The sequence below is a fragment of the Pteropus vampyrus genome, unplaced genomic scaffold (genome assembly GCF_000151845.1).
Source record: "Pteropus vampyrus isolate Shadow unplaced genomic scaffold, Pvam_2.0 Scaffold41, whole genome shotgun sequence".
NCBI classification, from domain to species: Eukaryota; Metazoa; Chordata; class Mammalia; order Chiroptera; family Pteropodidae; genus Pteropus; species Pteropus vampyrus.
In genome coordinates, this window is record NW_011888822.1 from 4,366,545 (window position 1) to 4,387,502 (window position 20,958).

The following is a 20,958-nucleotide window of genomic DNA, read 5'->3' on the forward strand; positions in this document are numbered from 1 at the left end:
TAGGCCAGAATGATTCAGGAAAGCCTACCTGAAGAGGCATCCCTTGAACTGAGATGATAGGTGAGAAAGAGCAGCCATAGGGATGGTGGGAGGAGTGGGTTCCAGACAGAACCATGTGTTTGAAGGTCTTGAGTCAGAAAAGAATGTGGTTTGTTTGCGAAAGAGCAAGAAAGTGAGCATGGTATAAAATAAGATTCGAGAGGCCAGCAGGGACTACATGACACTGAAATGGATTCTGAGTACAGTGGGGAGCTGCTGAGAGTTTTAGAGGAGCGATGTGCTCCTCCAATTTAAAATTTGGAATAAGATGGTCATCTTGTGTGACATTTTGTATGTTAGTGTTTCCCAAACAGGATTTTAAGTGGAAGAAGAGTTCCGCGGCCAGAAAGGTTTAGCTCAGTCATTCCTGATGTACCATAGTTTTTCTTCTTGCTGCAGGACTTCTCGGACCCTTTGATGGTCACTCTCCATTGTAACTCTTAAAGCAAGGGATATCATGTTATAGTGTGGAATGTCTCCCAGGCTCTTTTGACTTGGGAACCTCTTTTAGAAGAGCATCTTGGGGAACCAGCATTTAGTGGTACCTATTTGGGGAAACATTGAGCTTTGCTAAAGGGGGCTGTCCAGTAATCCATAGGCCATCCCACATCCTCCATTTGGGCATCATTCACTAGTGCCTCCCTGAATGGACTCTGGCAGGACATTCACTTGTCTCCTTTCCTTAGTTTCCCAATAAAGTCAGAGGAAGCTGGTCAGAGGCTTTGGATAAGCCCACCATGCAAAGACCAGTCTCCATGATCATTAATATGACTTGTATTAGTCACCTAGAAAACCAGAGCCAGAGCAGTGTTACTGTGCTTTTCTGTTCCATGTTTCTTCTTGGTTCCTCTTCCTTTGTGAAGGAACATTATTGTCTCTTCCTAGAGGCAGACTCAGGGCATCAGTTTGTAGGATTCTTGGGGTGGGGGGAGGGTCTCACTATTTCAGAAAACCCCCAAATACATGAAATCTCAGCTTCCTTCTTCAGACTACCCAGTAGGACTTGGAGAGCTTATTGAACTTTTACTAAACTGTGAGTTTAGGGTACTCCTAAGAGTTTAGAAGGGTCCTCAGAATGTTTTGTCTTCATTATATTGATAAGAGGTTTATGGTCAACACTTTGGGTGACGATGGTTTCAGTTTGTAGTGACCTATGTGGAGAGGTTTTCCTCTTTGTGCTGTGAACTTTTGAAGAAGGATAACAACATTGAGTCCACTGTCTGTCTGTCTCTCTCTCTTCTGACGAAGGCTGACTGCCTTATCCTTATCAGTCACTTGCTTCCAGCTCGGAAGAAACCATTCCTTTTTGTTAACATGACCTTTGGTTTAAAAAAAAAAAGTCAATACAGCAGATTTAGACTGGTTGCTCAAGTGATGAGCTGGCTCACAGGCCCCAGTCAGACAGGAACTTAGAGGTGCCAGGCCAGGTGCTTGAGGAAGTGCTCCTCGACTCAGGCAGCCTTTTCGGGCAGCTGCCAAGACTTGCTGGGAGTCACTCAGCAGTTCTCAGCCAGAGGAGAACTGTTCGCAGGTGGCACTGAAGGAAACACTGAAAGTGGTCGTCCTGTCCTACTGGCTCAGGCAAAGTCCTCCCTTCTAGGAGGAGTCCCAGTTTGGGTGGCACTCCTCAGCCCCTTACCCTTTAGTTACTTATTGAGGTTAATTTGGGGGTAAGAGGAGGTGAGATTTGAGTATGACAGTGAAATAAGTCATCTTCAGTGTGTGGAGTCTCTGGACAGCTGTGAAATTAGACCAGCAGTTCCTCTGGAGCATGACTGTGACCCCAAAGGTCATTTCCAAGCACCTCTGATTTATGTAAACTGATTGCCTGCTGTTGATTTGGAACCGCTATGCCATATCCTCTAAGGAGCTGGAATGGTAATCAAGATGTTTTTAAGGTTTTTTTTTTTTTCTTAATTTAATTCTTTAGATTGGTAATAAATTCACTTAGGTGAAAAAAGAGAATGAAGAGGTATACAAGAAAAATTTTAGTCACCCGTCCCCCACACCTACCCCGCCCCTCCAGAGGAAAGCATTTTTCTTAGTTGCTTGTATATCTTTACAGAGTTCATTTATGCAAACGTAGATCAGTATGACTACATATTCTTTCCTTGTCCTTCTTTATACAAAAGTTAATAAATGACTTAGAAGAGCTTTTTAAAAAGGAACTAGTAATATCATCCAGAGAGAGCCACATCCACAACCTGTAGACTCCCAATGCTTTTTTCTTTCTCCAGGACTCAGGTCCAGCAGCCTGGTCTTTAGGCTCTGTCGTCATTAGCCACCTGGTGGCCATGAGAAGCCACTGCACCCAGTGAGCAGGGCTCCTCCAAGGTGTCAGTGCCCACGACTTACCTGGGGGTCTTGTTGAGATACAGATTCTGTTGAAGTAAGTCTGGAGTGAGGCCTAGGGACTCTGCATTTCTAATTAGTCTCTCAGGTAATGTCATGAGCAGTACAGGGATAGATAGAATTCAGCTTCTCAATCTTAGGTTCATGTTAGACTCCCCTGGAGAGATTTAGAAATTATTATTGTCAGTCCCCTTCTCCCCCCAGGGATTCTGGTATAGTTAGTCTGGGAGCAGCCAGAACTCCACAGGTGATTGTAATGTGCAGCCAAAGTTGAGAAGCACTGACTTAGGGCCAGAGCTATACTCTTGAATGAAATTCTTAAGCTGCTACAAACCTTGTAATTAATTCTCTTTATTAGTAACTATAGTTCTTCTTAAAACGCGTCTGGAAAGCACTTTGGCAGCAGTCTCGCTTGAGATGAGGAACTAGAGTCCCAGCTGGCATGGTGACTGGATCCACTGGAGCTGCCCCATAAAGTTAGGAGCGGAGCATTCTTGACTCTTGCCTTCCAGTCAGGCCATTTTCTGTTTTGCTATGTCAGTGTTAATTCCGTCCATAGGGGTTTTTGAGATTTGGGTGCTGTCACATTTTAAAATCAGAGCTAAAATAAAAAGGGGACCTCCCTGATTTGACTAATGACTCCCCTATCTCCAAATAAATGCCTTGCCTAGACATTATTAACAGAATACATTGTTTCAGCACTATGGAAATCCCCTGAGATGTGGGGGCTTCATTCCCTTGTACAGTCATTCAGGCCAATAGTTAGGATTTAACATTTGTTATTAGTTATCTGTGCCCTTCCTTCTTCCTTACTGATGTTTTCTCTCAGCATTTGAGTGCCTTCTCTTCCAGGCACTGTGCTAGGCACTGGTGCTACGATGGTAAATAAACTGTGGATTGTTCCATTTGCAAAGAAGTTAGACATTAATCACACATTAAAACCATGCTGAGTCCTCCAAAGTCCAGGGACAAAGCGGTGTGAGTCTATGGGGAACTAAGTCAGTGAGGATGGTCAGGACAGATTTCCTAAGAAATGATAATGGACTGAAACTAAAGGAGGAGCAGAAGTTAGGGTGACCGTGTTCCAGGCAGAAGATATCGTATGTCGTGGCCTATTCTCAGAACTTAAGGGAAGTTCGTGAACAGCTGGAATCAGGGCGCTGGGGGTGGTGCTTGGGAGGTCGCGGTGTGAAGCTGGGGCAGTAGCAGCTGGCAAGGCACATGGAGCCTTACAGACCATTATTCTGAGAGCCCCAGGAAAGGCATTAAAGAGTTTGAAGGAGAGAAGTAACAGAATTGCTTCTGCATTTCGGAGTGATCCCTCTGGCAGGGGTGTACTTCTCAGTGCCAGAGGAGACGGGGTGTCCATCCGGAAGTGTCCATGAATGGCTGTGGTGAATGTTACTCACTCCCTTCTCCTTTTATGCAGGAAAATCCCACCAGTGCCCAGTACCACATCACCTGCCTCCACACGTGTTCCTCACCGGACAAACTCAGTGCCGACATCACAATGTGGGGTCAGCTATCTGGCAGCGGCCACCGTGTCTACATCCCCAGTCCTCTCGTCCACCTGCATCTCCCCAAATAGCAAATCGGTACCAGCTCATGGAACCACACTAAATGCACAGCCTGCCTCATCTGGGGCGATGGATCCTGTGTGCAGTATGCAATCCAGACAAGTGTCCTCTTCATCCTCATCCCCTTCCACGCCCTCTGGCCTTTCCTCAGTGCCCGCCTCCCCCATGTCCAGGAAACCTCAGAAGTTGAAATCCAGCAAGTCTTTAAGGCCCAAGGAGTCTTCTGGTAACAGCACTAACTGTCACAACACCAGTATCAGTACCAGCGGCACCTCAGGAAAGAAACGCAAAACCAGTTCTCCACTGTTAGTCCACTCTTCCTCCTCCTCCTCTTCCTCCTGTTCTTCTTCTCATTCCATGGAGTCTTTTAGGAAAAACTGTGTGGCTCACTCTGGGCCTACCTACCCCTCAGCAGTAACATCTTCCCATGGCATTAGCCTCAACTGTGTGGTGAATAAAGCGAACTCAGTGAGTGTCCGGCACGACCAGTCAGGGAGAGGGCCCCCCGGAGGGAGCCCTGCTGAATCCATCAAGAGGATGAGTGTGATGGTGAACAGTGGCGATTCCACGCTTTCTCTTGGCCCGTTCATTCACCAGTCCAGCGAACTGCCTGTCAACTCCTATGGCAGTTATTCACACTCACACACACCTCTAGACAAACTCATAGGCAAGAAAAGAAAGTGCTCGCCCAGCTCCAGCAGCATCAACAACAGCAGCAGTAAACCCACAAAGGTTGCCAAATTGCCAGCCATGAACAACGTCCATGTGAAATACACGGGCACCAGCCCCGGGGCACAAGGACTGACGAACAGTTCCCTCCTTCATCAGGTAGGAAATGGACTGTGAGCCCTGTGGGGATGCCCATTTCCTCTCCTTCAGATCTTTCACAGCTTGGACATCTGTATGGCTGGTTTTGTTGGTTTGCCTTTAAACAGATGTCCAGCTTTCTGGTATCTTTTAAGAAAAGCAAGATTTCATGGCTGTATGAGGGTAAAACAGGCTCCTCTCTGCCAGAATTTCTGATGATTTGGAAGATGCTCCTGGGTAAGGAAATCACGGAAGTGCATTTAGCAGATAGGGCTGTGGAGACCATCCTGCGTGACCGCAAAACCCTCTCCGTAGCCAACGAGTGTAGTCTTGGGTGGACAGTGTGTGTCCTGTGATGCTGTTCAGGAAGGAAGCAGGCCATTTCCTGGAGAACAGTTCCCTAGTATGTTCCTCTGAAGAAAGCTAGGGCTAAAATCAAACTGATGTAGAAAGAGATGATTTAAATTTTTAAAAGAGCTTTTAATATGTTTTCATCAAAGAATTTTAGATTTTCTGGTTGACTCTCACCTTATGTTTTCTCCTCCCTGTTTTCCAGAAAGGTGGAGAAACAGCATTAAGTATAGGCATGGCAGATGACTGAAATCTCTCTTAAAAAAATCTGAACGTGGGCGCATTGGTAGAGATGTGACTGAGTGTCAGACTGCTAATTGACCGTGATTTTCTCTTTCATGCTGTATCTGTCTTATCCCCAGCCTTCTGCCCGTTACTGTTTTCTCCTGATCTTCTATCTTTTAGCCATTTCTTCCAGCTTCCTTTGCTCTGACTTCCAGCTCATCTCTCATCTTGTTATTTCATTCATCAGGATGTCTCCTCACCTTGCTTACGAACAGGAATTTCAGCAGCATCACCCAAAAGCCCTGATTTGAAATGTGAGGCTCTTTTTTGTTTGTTTATTGTTTGTTTGTTTGTTGTTTCCTTCTTCGTCTACAGAACCTAACTCAAAGGCCAGGTTAGGACTTTTTCAGAAAATACCAAGAAGTTTCTTACTGTGATGTAATTTCCCTCCAATATCTGTGTGAATTAATACCCAGTACCAAAGGTATGAGGGAAATAATTAGCCATTTAAATAGCAGCTACTTAAATTCTTAGCCTCAAATACATGGATTATTTGTATATTGTGTGGCTCTTTGAGCACGGGCTTCTGGGCAAGTGAAAATGCACTTTTACTCTCAGTTTGTAGTTAACTCATATAGTTTATAACCATAAAAATGTAGGGCAGACACCTCAAGAAATGGTATACCCATCCTTCAAAAAGCCCTTCTGAGTGTATTTTCCTGATTCTGCATGAACCCTGCTGGAAGGACGGTCCATTGTGTTGTGGTGCCCACATTTGTATTACTGTGCGCACTCTGTCTTCACGTAGACGTGGCTGCAGACCTCACTGCCCGCAGGTAACAGAAAGGAGAGGAAGAGGATGGGCAGGCGCAGCAGACAGTAAAGTGCCTGTGGAAAACTGGCAAGTGGAAGCCCCATCTACATGGAGCAGCTGCTCCCAGAAACTTGTTACCATTTTCAGAGGGAAACTGCAGATCTGGACTTGCATGAGGAATTTGGCCGCTTTTAAAGCTATGCAGTTTTTTGTTGTGTCTTAAGTGTTTAATCTAATATTGCCCACACTGGCTAAGTTTGTTCTGGCTCATGAGCCACCAGTTTGCCACCTCTAATTTCAACCATCTGGGGTAGGGGGACTATGTCCCATTAGGATAATCAGCCTAAGTTTGTCTTCTTTTCCTTCAAATTACTTTCAACTTCAGTTTATATTTGAGAATGATTTCCTCTGTTCAGCAGAATACTTTTTATTATGCTGCACAAATCCTAGGGGATCCCATGCCTGGAGATTAGAGGATCGGTGAACCCCCTGAAAATGTTGTATGTCTTTATTTCTATGCTAATTTACTGTAAGGGGGATCATATAGCTTTCAAACAAATCTCAAAGGGACCCATGACTCCAAAATGCTTTAAAAAATGTTGCTTTTAGAAAAGTAGGGACCTCAACACGCTGTTTCTCGTGGAGCTGACTTTAAAATAGATAACTGAGCTGGTTGAAGCCTCATAAACAAGGAACTGCAATGGGACAAGTAGGGAAGCCTAGGAGATGGGGCTGGATAACCCACCCTAGTCTTTGAAGGTGGAGTTCCCTCTCCCCCAGCATGGGCACTGCCTTGGGTGTGAGTTGTCACACCTGTGTGTGCTAGCCCATTTGACCTTGTTCAGTGTTCATTTGACAACCCGGAATACCTTCAAGGAAAAAAATCAGTAAATAAAACCAACAGGCAAATGTGAGCCTTTTCTCTAAGCTAGAAACCCAGCCTGTATCTCCTCTAGACAATTTTTCTAAAAGTCAGGCTTTTCGAATGATTGTGCCCCAGAGCAGTGAAGGCTTTTGAAAGCTAAGGCTAACTTCTATAGCTGACCGCTTCTGGCATCTCCCAGTCGATGAAGACTGGAGTGGCATGTGGCTTTTGAAATATTCTTGTTTAGCATCAGGGGTAGTGCAGTATACAACCACTTACTTACTCTTTCATTGTTTCCCCACCCCCCTCTTTTTTGAAAGCCAAAAGCACGTCCCTGACAGCTGAAAATAGCACGGGGAGGAATAATCTGGACACTTTTGACGACAAGTTACACCTCCACTCAGCACTCTGGACTCCAAGATGCCTTTGAGTCTGTTTTCCCAACCTCCTGTGGGCCTCAAGGGTATAAATCTGCCGGGCTGTTGTTTTAACGAGGATTTCCCTGAAGCTATGTCTGTAGCAGTGAGTACTCGTAAAGGACACTGGATCAAGTTCGGCCACCGAATTGCTTCTATCAGTGTTAAAGTGGCCTGGACTGCTTGCTACCAATCTGTGAGAAGTTTTTGTTTTGTTTTGTTTTGTTTTTAACTTGCAGTATATCACAGAGCCACTCTTCGAGTAGATTGGCTGGGTGAAAGAATGTTTTGACGAGAACATTACTGTAGACTTTTCCTCCCTCCCCCCTCTCCCTGCCCCAGTTCTTTTTTACACTGTCTTCTGCAGGTCACTCTCTAGCAGTTAGGCACCTTAACTGGAGACCCCTTCCAGAGGAGAGACAGAGCTATACCTTGAACAACCCTCTGGAGAAGGGGATCTGTCATTAGGTTTTTATAGCAACATTCCAAGAATGGAATATAGACATTAGCTCAAGGCACCATGACAAGATTGCCTGTATTTTGCCCAGCATTTTACAAGTAATTTGGAATAAGAAGCTGTCAGAAGATTCTAACTTACAAACTGGTTTAAAGCCATCGATGCCCAGAGAGCAAGTATATGCCATTTTAGAGGTTTACTTTTTCGTGGTACAAAAGCAGTTCTTTGTGATTTTTTTTTTTTTTAAGAAAATGCAAATGCAAACTAGTTTTGATAATGAAAAACCAAATTTTGGTGAGTGGGGAGTGGTGGATAAAATCACTGGGGAAATTTTTTTCCAAGATTTCCAAAGAGAAAGAATTTTTTTATCCTTTAAGTCTTCATGTTAAACTGTGGCAGATTGGGTTGGTTGTCCTGCCCAGTCATCTGTTTTCAAAAAATTGCCTTTGTAAAGTGAAATTATCAGGATGCAGCCGAAACTGTCATTCGCAAAGTCATTGATATATTTAAATGTTTCCAAGGCACCCTCTGCATTGCCCTCAGTTTCCTCTTTGTATACTGTCCTGGGACTAAGTATGAAATTTCCACTTCGAGCACTCCCCATACTATGTGTGTGCACTTTCCCTCCTGCCATTACAGATGTTTCTTTGAATGCCACTGGGATATAGGGAGCAGGCATCCAGGGAGCAGACATGGTGAAAGTGTACACGTACCCATGCAGAGATGACGGGACCCATGTATAGTATTCCCCCAGCACACCGTCTTCTCTTGGGATTAATGCCATCCATCTTCCTGAGAGAGTTTTGGAAACCCTCCAGGATATTTTTTCTGGTACCCTAACCGAAAAGAAAGAGCTTAATCTTTTAAAACATCATTGCTTGAGAAGGTGCCATGGAATTTGAGGGATAAGTTAAAGTTTTTTAACAGGTGATTCCACCACCACAGCTCCTGAAACAAGAACCAGGCACATATGCTTAGAAGAACACAAAAAGTTGCTGAACACAGGGTAAATTTCCCACTGATCACTGCCCTGGGCAGGGCCAGGCAGAGCCAGTCAGCGCATCCTTTCTTCTCTGCCATTCTTGGGTTACTTCCGTTTCAGGGAATTTTAAGTCAACAACAGGTAGAATGAATAAATTCTTGGTTACCAGCCTAATAATGTGAATTGCTACACAATGATTATGTAAGGAAACAAAAACTTTATGCAGATACTTTAGCTGTAAACGTGTAAAATGTTGATCTTTTTAAAAAGCAAGGGGAGAACAGTATCTTGTTCACCTCTTATGCAATCAATCAGTAAATGTTTTTTAAATGATACTATAGGAGAGCGTAGTAAAGAGAGAGCATGGATGGGCCAGTTTGATGTAGTTAGGAGAAATCAGTCTGGTTGTTCCAGCCCAGTGGAGGGAGGGACAGGAGGTGAGAGAGAATCAGAACGTACTAAGTTGATTCCTTGGTGACAAGTGCAATGGGGTATGGGTAGAATTTATTTTCAAAGCCAAGGGGACTTGATGGTTATAAATAAAGTCGCTTTTAGCGATGGAATTTATAGACAGATCATGTTGTTCCAAAAGATGTGAATAGGATCCTCGATAGTAAGTTGATTCAGAATAATGTAGATATACCTAGATTAGCAAGTGTTGATCATTTGACTTCTTAGACTGAGATTTTAATTGAATTTCATTATGTCTCCCGGTAGTACAAAGAGCATCGGGATTAGGAAATTAGCCATTTTGGATTCTGCCTGCCACAAACAAATATTCTAAACAGTGCTATTAAATTTTAGACTGTTGTTCAAATATTTCATTTTCTCCTACAACTGCTTTTTATTATGATGAACAATTAAGACCATTTAAAACACGGGAGTACAAGTATTTTTTTGAACTAAATTAGCTTGAAAAACCAAATTTGCAGTGGATAGGTTGTTTGTAGACAGACTTTGGTATCAATTTAAAACCAAGATAATTTTTATATTCTTTCCAATAGAATTTCATGTCAACTCCTGCAGTTTTCTTAACCTAAAAGAAAAAAAGTGCTGCAATGATGAACAAAGAATTATACGAAACCTACTTTTGTACCTTTATTTTGGAATTTCTTGTTCTATTATAAATATGGAAGTATCCCTATTTCAGAAGACATATTTTGTTAAAAATGAATTGTACATATTTAAATATGTATTTTTGCACAGGTCTTTTTTTCTGATATCCTGTTTTGGTACAATTGAGATCATCTAGTATTTATTTATTAATTAATAAAAGTAAATACCTTTTTATAATTTGAAGTGGTTCACTGCCAAGCCAATAGTTCTAGAACCTGCCTCCTTTACAGTTTAAGGGATGCCTCTGTCCTGTGAAAGTCGTTTTGTCCCTTTTAATGTCTCGGGAGTGGATTCGTGCAGACGAAGTGGGCATTGCTTCTCCCTAGTTGCCTGGTTTCCCGATAGACTATGTGTAACTAAGTGACACACTGCTTTTCTTTTGTTATGTTTTATGTATGAGAGTGTGTGCGTGTGCACCTGTGCACGTGTGCACGCATGCGCCTGTGTGTTTGTATGTGTACTCTCTGAGCACATGTGTGTTGTTATGTGATGTGGTTTAAAACTAATGGGAAAAAAAACTGAAAGTGCCTGAACCTAGTTTTAAGCTTAGACTGATTCTCTTTAAAAAGACTTGAATGTTCAGTTGAACTTTTGGAGTTTGCTTTTTCCACCTAAATACTGTTTCTAAAATTTTAGGGGAGGAGTTGAAAACCACCAATTGCTGGTAATTTTATAAAGTATTTTAAAATTAAGACTTTTTGCTTCACAGTAATTCAACTGGTGATGGGTTGCCTAGCGGCACCAAGGGTTACACATCTTTTTGTCAGCCAGCAACTTACATGATGTGTCCATTTTGTTATTCACTCATCAAATACAGAGTTTAAAATAGAATATTTAAAATATTTTATATTCCAAAAATATACAAAGTACCTCTGAGAAGATTGAAAAATGTATAATTTGAAAAAATGTAATTTATAAAGGCAGCTGTCTTCCTGCAAGAGTTCTGTTGCCAAGGAATTTATTAATATCTCTCGTTCTGTCCTGGGGGGGAAATGTTGGGCTTTGGAAAATGATTGTTAAAAGTCTCAGTTGTTTAGACGAAAATAACCATTTTTATATTTTGTGCAAAACATTTTACATTTTCAGATCATTTAAATGAGCACTACATACTGTCAGTGTGAATGTAGGGGCTTGAAAGCATTTTGCTGTTTTTTTTTGAGCTTGGTTATGAAAGCAATCTCCTGTGTTAAAATGTGTGAATAGTTTGATAATTTGTACACATAATCAAGAGCATCTCAGCTGGACTTTGTGTTGGCTGCTGTATAGAACATGAACAAATGTCAAGGGATAGAAAATTACTTTGGATATTTAAAAGAGAAGAAATATATAGTCTATTTGTTTTGTAACAAGTTTCTGTAAATAAAATAATTTATACTATTTATAAGAAAAAGTTGTGCTTCGCTTTATGAAAAATTAGTTTGTTGAACAAACATGTTACTAAACAGGCAATAAAATTAGGACTTCTCAATAAATAAGGTTGGCTGCATGAACTATTTTACATGTTTCTGCCTCATTCTGATACTAAGCCCCTTTCAATCTAGTCGGACTTTTATTCATTTTTGGTATCAGACACCCTTTGTGAAGCACCTTCCTTTAGTGTCCCTTCTGTGCGAGCTAAATACTTCTAAGGGCTTAGGATGTTTCCATTCTCAGGCGCAAAGCTTTGCCATGGATAAATTAATAATTGTGTTAACAGTGAACACTACCGCATTCCTGCCCTACAGGTTTGTCAACAAAGGACAGCTTTTGGATTGAGAAACATTCTACTTTAATTGCTTAATATGTTACTTTGATAGCACACTGTCAGTTTTGGTTAGAGATAAGTGTTTTATCCCGAGCTGATCTGATCTCGTCCTTGCTTTTATATACCTCTTTTATTGGCAATACAAATATGTTTTAGTATTATTCAGAAGAGAACAATTTTTTATCTCTAGACATGTGGCCAGTTTTATCATTTGCAAAGAAATCGTTCTAAAAAATTATAAATTTTTTTTGTTGCTTAAAATAAGGGAAGCAACTGATTTATGTTTTAGAGAAAATGTCTGTGTCTGACATGAGAGTCAGGCTGGCTTCTACCCCCAGTGCCCCATGGACTTCCCATTCCCTCCTAGACCAAGCAGCTACTCAAGTTCGTTCCTAGAGCTACTCAAGTTCGTTCCTAAGAAGCTTTCTGTGGATAACTCCTTTCACCTTGGGTGTCCCCCTTAAACTTCCCAGGAAAAGGTTCAACTGCTCAATCTCTTGCCTTCTTAAAAACTTCCCTTTCCTTGCAGGTGACCTGGCTGTGGATAGTGAGAGACTCCCAATTCAAGGAAGGGGGTTTGGCAGTTTGGCATCTTGATGTACTGGGAATTCACCTGGAGAAAGGCAGGCTAAGGTCATTCTAGGCAAAGGGAACAGCAAACCCAGCAAGGTGTGAAGAAATGTCATGGGGCCTTCATCTTCAGGAACGTATGACCTAACCAAGTATATCAGAGCCCAGAGATTTTCATGATCCAGCCTTGGCATGGTAACAGCTGCCAAAAGTAAAAGCCATTCAGATCCTTAATGGAGACTCAGGAAAATCAAAGCTCTTAAATCTCTTTCCCTTTTTCTTGCATGTTCACTCTTTTTTGCTTCAAACTTGTCTTTACCCTTTTCTCAAGTCCTAATCAAAAAGCTCCCCCGCTAAAACAAACCTAAGTTCTTCCCCCTTCTTACCCCACTTTCTACTCTTTATCAGTCACCTCTTTCAAGTAAGAAACTCTTGCCCCTGTTGCTAATGGGAGTTCATTAGTTTTTCAGCTTGTAAGGCCATAATTCCTAGTATCTGTTATCCTCATTTTCACAACCAAAGCCAATGGACCAAAGACACACTAACAGAATATCTCTAACAGGGTAGGGTGAGACTGTCAACAAAAAGATTTCAGAGAAAAGGAGAGCATCAAACACATAATTTAATACTTTTTAAAATCCCCATCACATTGGGCCCTCCAATCACTTATGGAGGGCAGAATGGACAGGTGAGAACCTTGGGACAAAAAAAAGTTACAAAACTGTTGTAATAATCCAGGTAAAAAGTTACTAAATTTCCAAATTAAGGTGGTGACCATGGGGACAAAGAGGGGACTGATTGCAGAGATCTTTTAAAAGTAGACTCAATAGACCTTAAGGTCTAATCAAGTTGAACATTAAAGGGAAGAGCGAGTCTCAAAAATAACTTACAGATTTTTACCCTGGCCAGACTGGTTGATGAGCTTAAAGTGACATATGATATGGTGTCAAAGAAGGAAAAACAATGTAAATAACATAAAAAACACACACACACAAAAAAAACCCCACCTGAACTTGAGCTACTGGTGGGTAATTGAAATTTAGTAACCAGTGTCTGTATGTTCAGTCTGGATGGAGCTTTAGAGAGAGGTTTGAAGTGTGGAGGGTTGTCTTTCACTTTTAGATGGGAGTGGTTAAATTCACATAGGTAGCTATCAGATTTGGCTTATTATTGTTAAAATATTACTTATCTAGTTGAGTGCCTAACATGCCAGATACTATAACAAGCATCTTAGATGCATTCTCTCACAAAGCCCCTAGAAAGAAGATAGTTTGATCCTAGTCATACTGATGATCTTCTAAGGAAGTTAGGTATATTGCCTAGAGTCCCACGAATAGTAGGTGGCATTGCCAGGCTGTGAATTCTGGGCTGTCATATCAGTGGTTCCCAACCTTTTTTATTCTGTCACAGACCCTGAGAATCACATGAAAAAGTTACAGATTCTCTGACAAAAAGCATGTAACAGAATGAAGTGCTTGGTCTGACTCCATCTTGTTCAAGCCTGCTTTGTTCCCATGGTCCTCAGGTTTATAGCTTCTGCTTAGTCTTGCATAGAGACATACTAATCATCAGAGGAAATCCGCTTGCAGCTTGAGTTTTACCAAAATCAGCCCCTTACCAGAAAGTGTCTATCCCAAGGAGATAAGGGAAGTATGTAAAAAATAACGATTGTTTATCAAAGATTTGCAGGAACCTCGTGACCAGGTTCACATCAACTAGAGTCAACAGACAACAAAGAAGTTACACAATCTTGCTCGGACCCCTGCTGGTGCCCAGATATCTGTGGTTATCAATCACCTCTCGCCCCTCCCACTTCCCCCCCATTCCTTTGACATAAAAAATGTGTGAATTCTGTACTTTGTTAAGATGGTTCTTTAGGACACTAGTTTGCCATCTAATCAGCTTGCTGGCTTTCTGAATAATGTCGTTTTCCTTGCCCCAACACCTTGTCACTCTTATTGGCTGTTGTGTAGTGAGTGGTACAACCTTGGACTTCGTTACAGCCACAGGCACACCACATTTTATATTCCATTTCCAGGATTTCATAAACTTGAAGAAGCCTATCCTCCATGGCCCAGAGAGAAGAAAGCCCAAGACGAAAACGTGAAGGAGAGAGTATTTTGGTGAAGACAGCTGGAGAATCGGTATTTTAGAGTGAAAAATTAGATCAGGGAAGGCAGAGAAGGAAGTTGAGATGGTTTAGTTAGAAGTTTAGACAGTTGACTACATCATAATTATCAACACACTTAGGTAACATTTTTTTTTTCTCCTTTTCTGCAGGATTGGTTGAGTAGAAAAGTTAGAACTCGCGTACGAAGATTGTCAAAGAATTAAGGAGTTTATGTGAGGGTGTAGCTAAGTGATTGATGATTGCCTAGATTGGGTATTCAAGGAAGAGAACTGGAAGCTTCCAAGTACCACCTATGCAGGCACTCTCAAGACATTTTATTTGTAATTACCTTCTTGTTAAGTCTTATGATCCTTCTTCCAGGTAATTTGTCTATGATTAGACAAATTGACTTGTTCAAGGTTACAGAGAAAAGTCCACCATGTTCAATTCAAAATGGCCAGTAGTGAAGAGGGGCTCACATACAAGGCAGGTCCAGGAACCAGAATTATGACAGTGGCATAAGCACTTTTAGGAATAAGTCAGAACAGAGAAATCAGATAATAGAGTTGAAGTGGAATTCCAGGTTTCATTTTCAAAAGCAAAGCTGTTCAGAGGTGCTTGTGATTCCTGGGTCCTGGGTGAGACCACGGCAGTGGATGGAAGTGGTGTGAAGTAAAAGAGCCCCAGAGTTAATGCTCAGGAACCGTGAAGCTAGGGTTTTATTATATAAGGTTATCCAGTTCAAATCGGGGTTGAGAGGAAGATGGAGCCAGCTGCTCAGGTCCAGAGTAAATGGCACGGGATGTTGTAACTTGAAGGTCTGAAGGCAGTGGACACAGTGAGTTGGTGGTATTGCTGGGTGGTAAGCAGCTTCAAAGACATTTTGAATGAGGGTAAAAACACAATGACCAGGACAGCAAGCGACTAGGAAATGACTTCTTCCTGGCACCAACTTCCTGAGGTATGTATGAACAAACAACCTCTAATCCAGAGGGTTTCAAGAAAAGCAGAGTCCTCAAAAACCAAGAGTAGGTTTATCAATATTGATATTCTACTAATTGCACAGATGTTTGGGAAAAGGTCTCTGGTAACCTCTAAAAGAGAGGGTTGGCAAAGTTGTCAGGACACCACCTACTGGCAGTTTTGGTCACTTTCCCAAGGCAGTCTCAAGCAAGATGTATGAATCAAAGGCTGATCATGGCAAATTGTCCCTTTTATTTCTAACATCCAGTCTGCACAGGGAAAATTATGGATTTCTGAATGATAAGCAGTAAAGTCCTCCCCCCTTTACCATGTACTTCGAGGTTACAATAGCTTGGACAAACTGCTACAAATTCTTGATATCCTTTGTAGGTCTCGAGAAACACAATAATAAAAACTTGTGATTCTATAGCTTTGAAACGAAAACCAGTAATTATTAGATCATTTCATCTTTTCCAGATAAGGATTCAACTTCACTCCTCCATTGTCATTATGGAGATTTGAAGTTTTGTTATTAACAATTTCAAGCTTGATAGCAATTAGTGAGGAATTACCACAGTCCCCCCATCCCCACCCTTATCCCATAATCATGGGGGAAAATAATATTTCAAGTATTGGCTATTAATCCTCTATAAAAAAATAAAGATTAAAAACAGCATCAAGGATTAACTCAGAATTATGCAACTGATTTGCTAATGATCAGTAACCTATTAATCAATTACTATTAATGCCTTGTCAGGCTGCTAAGGACTAACTGTGTTCAGTCATAAAATCATAAGTGCATTGCAGTGCTTGTGCTCAGGGAACAAATGAGATAAGTATCCTTTTAGTCATTTGGGTCAGGTAAAGTTTGGTGCAGATAATAACAAAAATTGGTTTTTAGAGACAGTATTTCCATTCCTAAAAGATTGCTAGTTAGTACATTAAAAACTGACCTAACGCTAATATTTCTAATATAGGAAATAATTACTATAATTTGACATAGCCTTTATATATTTATCTCTTATTAAATAGATAAAATTTATATGCAATCAAATTTTACCGATAAGAGAAATTGGCATTAAGGTTTAAAAAATAATCACAAAAGACAGTTCATTCTGGTGACTCCATAATAGAGACTAGCGTTGATAAAAGTGACAAGACTAAGTTTCTAACCTTGATTTAAAAAAAATTCACCAATATTGAAAAGCAACTAAACACAATGAAGTGTTTTAGCTCTGTCACTTAGCAAATAAAATTATCATTTGATAATCTTATTTTTATATTGTGGGCCTTCACAACTAAAAACAGAAAATTAAATCAAGACTAAAAAAAAAAAAAAAAGCTACATAAATGGAAGCTACCAAAACTAGAATGATGGTTAAGAATTCTTTAGATAGATTCTCCTAGATGATTAATGCAGAGGCCGACCATCAGCCGTGTACACGGGGAGAAGTGCAGGGACAACAAACTCAAATACCAGTGGGGCCAGGCAGGTGGCATAAGTTAACAGGCCCGGCAGAGTGATTTGGGCCATGCTGGAGAATATATGCCAGCCATTTAGCTTAACTGGGAATGTGAGCCCAGTTAGCTTCATCTGTCCATTTTTCTAGATAAGTGATTTTTGAATTCTTTAAACGTTTATATGGTGAGCATAAATTATATTCTTGACAATACATCTTGGGGGTGGGGCAGTTACAGCCTATAGGTGACCCATCTGCTATTTTGTAGCATCAAGAAGCCTCCTTTGCCGTCCTGACTTGCTTAATTTTCCGTGTCTTTTTTGTATCTCCAACTGTGAGAAGAGAGGGTCTGGACCTAAAATTTCCTTGACGAGCCTTTTACCAGATTTAAAATACTCTAACTGGCCAAAAAGCTGAGAATCAAGGTTTGAAATTAGTATTCTATCTAGTCTTACTACACAATAAACATGTTTGTTTTAAAAAATCAATTTAATGAATAAAATACAAAAATATTCTAAAATTCTTGGTTTATCCTAGTTAGTGAAGGTGGCCCAATTTAGTCATCTTTATATGAGAGGAGCTTTCTACTAACTCATTAACGTACTAAAAAATGTTTTAATATACTGCTGCTTTAGTTTGTGGTATTTTCAACTAAACCTCCTAAGCTTGGTTTTCTACTCTACAGACAAGGAAACAGGCTCAGAGGGAGTAATTTCTCCCAAAATCAGATGGCTGGTGTGAGGGGTGCTGGGAACAGAACTTGGTTTTTCTAGCTTCAGTGTCCAGTGCTATTTCTCCTATACCATATGGCCTCATTTAAAAAGATATGTTGGATTCCAATTTTATTTTCACCTCCAAACTGATACTTCGAGACTTAAGTGTTCCACTGGGATCTGTCATAAAAACTCCTAAACAGTATATAATACTCAAATTCTCTATTAAAAATAACATGTGCATGGGATGAAACATGGATAATATTCATCAAAATGTTAACAGTAGCTATCTGCAGTGTAGAATTTCAAGGCAATTCCACTTTAGCTGCTTAAATTTCTTTTGCAATGAGTAGATATTACTTTTCAGAAAAAGAAGAAAAAATAGACTCCCTCTCTTCAAAATTATATTTTTTACTTCCTAAAGTAAGTTATTCTACTTGGCTTTTATCAGTAGTCTGGGGTTTTTCAGTTTCCCCATCTTACACTGGGAATGGATGGTATTTGTTTCTTTAGCATCACTTGTCATCCTCACCTAATTTTAGGTAGTTGGGCCAAAATGGTGAAAGAAAATCAAGTACATTTTAAGAAGTGTTTTGAGGTCTCCCTCTTCTCTAGCCCAAAGAGTAAACCTAAGCCTTGATTGAGAAGCCATAGTTGCTCTGTGATCATTTAAACCCAAGTGGTTTTATAGGTGGAAGTTGAGGGAAAGGGTTTTATCAGGTGACTGACATTTTAATCCTACGATTATTCCCCTCTAGCATGAATTGCAGTGAGTCAATTTGCTAAAAGCAGAATTCTACTAATTTTTAAATGGACACAAGGAACAGAGTAAATTTGCAATGACTGTATGTTGATTGCACTGGATTCTCAGGATCCTGGGTTTTAAGGGTATGTAGAGTCACGATTTCTTCAAGAAATTATAGTGATCATTGTTAATAGGTTTCATAAATAAGCGCTTTTAGAAATCTGTAAGTGGATATTCCCAAATGCTTTAGGCCTATCCAGCGTTTTAATAGCCTCTCATCCACCATACACTGCCTGCAGGAAACTCCTTTCAAAGCACAGCTCTGGTCACACTGCCTTCCTTGGAAAGTAGTCAATGGCCCCTTTCAGTTCTCTACTCGATGACAAGCACTGTCTTGACTTTTAAGGTAACGCTAATTCCTGGCCATTAAGTGCCTTATTTGCGACAGGGCAGGATTTCCTAACCTATTATTATTCCTAGTTTACTCAAATTTTTATCACAAATAAATGCTGAATTTTATCGAATTATTTTCAGTCGATTGAGATCATGTTTTCTCCTGTTAATCACTCCCATCAACATATAAACATGTTGTTACGCACACAAAGCCTCATACTTCTCCTTCCTTTTACAATAAAATGTCATTTCCCATTCTTTTTTTAACACACCTCTACCAGAACTGCTCTTGCCAAGGTCACCGTTCAGAAGCCCGAGTCCATCCTTGACTCATTTTCTCATCTTCTCTCTCATTCTAATCTTTTAGCAAATCTGGCTGCCTCTGTAGTCCATGCCACCATTATCTGGCATCTCATCCAGCTGAGTGCCACAGTGACACTTAAAAAGTCAAATCAGGTCATTAAAACCTCCAGGGACTTTTCATCTCTTCCCCTAGATATTTGCACGGTCTCTCCCTCTTTTTTTATTTAAATATCACCTTACTAGAGAGGCCTTCTATGGAATCCCATAGAAGATAGCCCTTCATGCCCTATTTCACGCTCTCCTTTATCAGGTTTTATATTTGTTTCTTCATACACTCATCCCCATCTGAATGAGTTTATGTAACAATCAGGAGAAAAACAAGAAACAACTTTGGTTCTGTTTGTTAAGGGGAAAAAAAAAAAGATTCCCTTTGCCAATACCCATACACCCATGTTTACACCCATGTTTACTAATATTAGCCTTGGTAGATTTCGTAATCCAGGATTATGGCAGTCTCCTAAAAAGAGTAACTTTCTGTCTTCTATAGTTATCTGTTTCTAAGGGAAAGCTTATGATACATGTATCATCTGTCTTTTGGTACTAAATGGGAGACACCATGTTTAATTTTGACCTACTATATGTAGCACGTACTACTCTTCTAAAATTTGGAAGGCCTAAAGGAAAGAAATGATGGGCTTGTATTATTAATCCCTATTTTACTGATGAGGCAGTCAGGATTTGAACTCAGGTACTATGGTCTCTAATTATAACCATTACACCATAAACCACAAATGTTCAATGACATAAAAGTGATATTATTTTAACATTAATGGACCCCATCCAGAATGTAGATATGTTTAAGAAAAAAGTAAATTGAAAGAAACGATGCAGTATTTATTTTATACAAGTGAACTGGGCACATAGTGAGTAAGCTATAAAAATTCGAAATAATTATCTCTAAAGGAAATCCTTTGTTTACATAGTTTTACATATTAATTACTCTGGAAAGTTTCTGAACTCTGTTTAGCAGCAGATCTCCTTTCTTGATAGTTTCTTGGTACTGCCAGTTCTTGCTATCAGGTCTATAAATAAATTCAAGAAAAAAAAAAAAGAATTATTTACCAGTCACATTACTCCATTACAATAGCTGACCTACTTTTAAAAAAAGGCACTTAAGAATATCCCTTATTCTGAGCAGTATTACAAATGATACACAAACTTAAGAGTACCTGTTGGTTTCCACTATTTCATTCACTTTATCTATTTTGCAGTGTAGTCTCCCAGCAGCAATAAATCTGGAGAGTTCCCTAATTGAGAGAAAAAAAAAGCCATTAGCATTAGCCTTATACAGGAACTTTACAAAAGTATAAACTGCACTAAATACATGATTTAATTGTCTTTCAAGGTAACATTTAGTTTCCCTGGATCCTCAGCTATTGAATATGCAGTAGTTGAGAAGATCTTCCCTGGTGTATTATAGGATTATCCCCAAAGATTAAGTCGTCTACCAGAATAAACATGACCCTAGAAGTTCACTCAGATGGGGCGTAGATGTCAAAGAATAAAACCATTCATAGCCAAGTCTTTAGAGCTATAGAAGTGATCAGAGAAAAACAATGAGTTAGAAAAATAATAGACATAAGGAAAATAAGATTTATCAGCTGCAGAGGAGGCAAGGGTGGGGGAAGAGGAAGCGGGGAGAATGACTTGACTAATCCCCAGTTTCCTTCCATTTAACTTTTAAGGAGCAGGTGACTCTCAGGATTTTCGAAATCCCTCAAAGCATGAAAGGAAAAAAAAATAATATGGCATAATAAATTAGAACCAGGAATGCAAAGATGATGTGTTATTCTGTTATTAATGTGAAAAAGGCATTTCTGAGTTTCTATATCCAGTCATGACCCAAACCTCCTAACTGAGATATAGCCATTTAAACACGGTTACACATATACCTCA

General features: G+C 40.3%; 2 protein-coding genes across 6 annotated transcripts in view; one reads left to right on the forward strand and one right to left on the reverse strand.

Annotated features, from left to right (window-relative positions):
• Positions 1-11,491, forward strand: part of ATXN7 (ataxin 7) — an 84,746-nt gene extending 73,255 nt beyond the window's left edge. For 3 of the 4 annotated variants that reach the window (XM_011358454.2, XM_023529682.1, XM_023529683.1), the window contains 3 exons: positions 3,821-4,796; positions 5,599-5,665; positions 7,351-11,491. In XM_011358454.2, coding sequence (XP_011356756.1) covers positions 3,821-4,796; positions 5,599-5,665; positions 7,351-7,460 — 1,153 coding nt within the window. In that variant the 3' untranslated portion in view covers positions 7,461-11,491. The remainder of the gene's footprint in view (positions 1-3,820; positions 4,797-5,598; positions 5,666-7,350) is intronic. The other variant, XM_011358455.2, reaches the window with a different exon arrangement.
• Positions 11,492-19,871: 8,380 nt separating this feature from the next.
• Positions 19,872-20,958, reverse strand: part of PSMD6 (proteasome 26S subunit, non-ATPase 6) — a 16,705-nt gene continuing 15,618 nt past the window's right edge. For both annotated transcript variants that reach the window (XM_011358456.1, XM_023529684.1), the window contains exons 7-8: positions 20,232-20,309; positions 19,872-20,084 (exon numbers count right to left, since the gene is read on the reverse strand). In XM_011358456.1, coding sequence (XP_011356758.1) covers positions 19,988-20,084; positions 20,232-20,309 — 175 coding nt within the window. In that variant the 3' untranslated portion in view covers positions 19,872-19,987. The remainder of the gene's footprint in view (positions 20,085-20,231; positions 20,310-20,958) is intronic.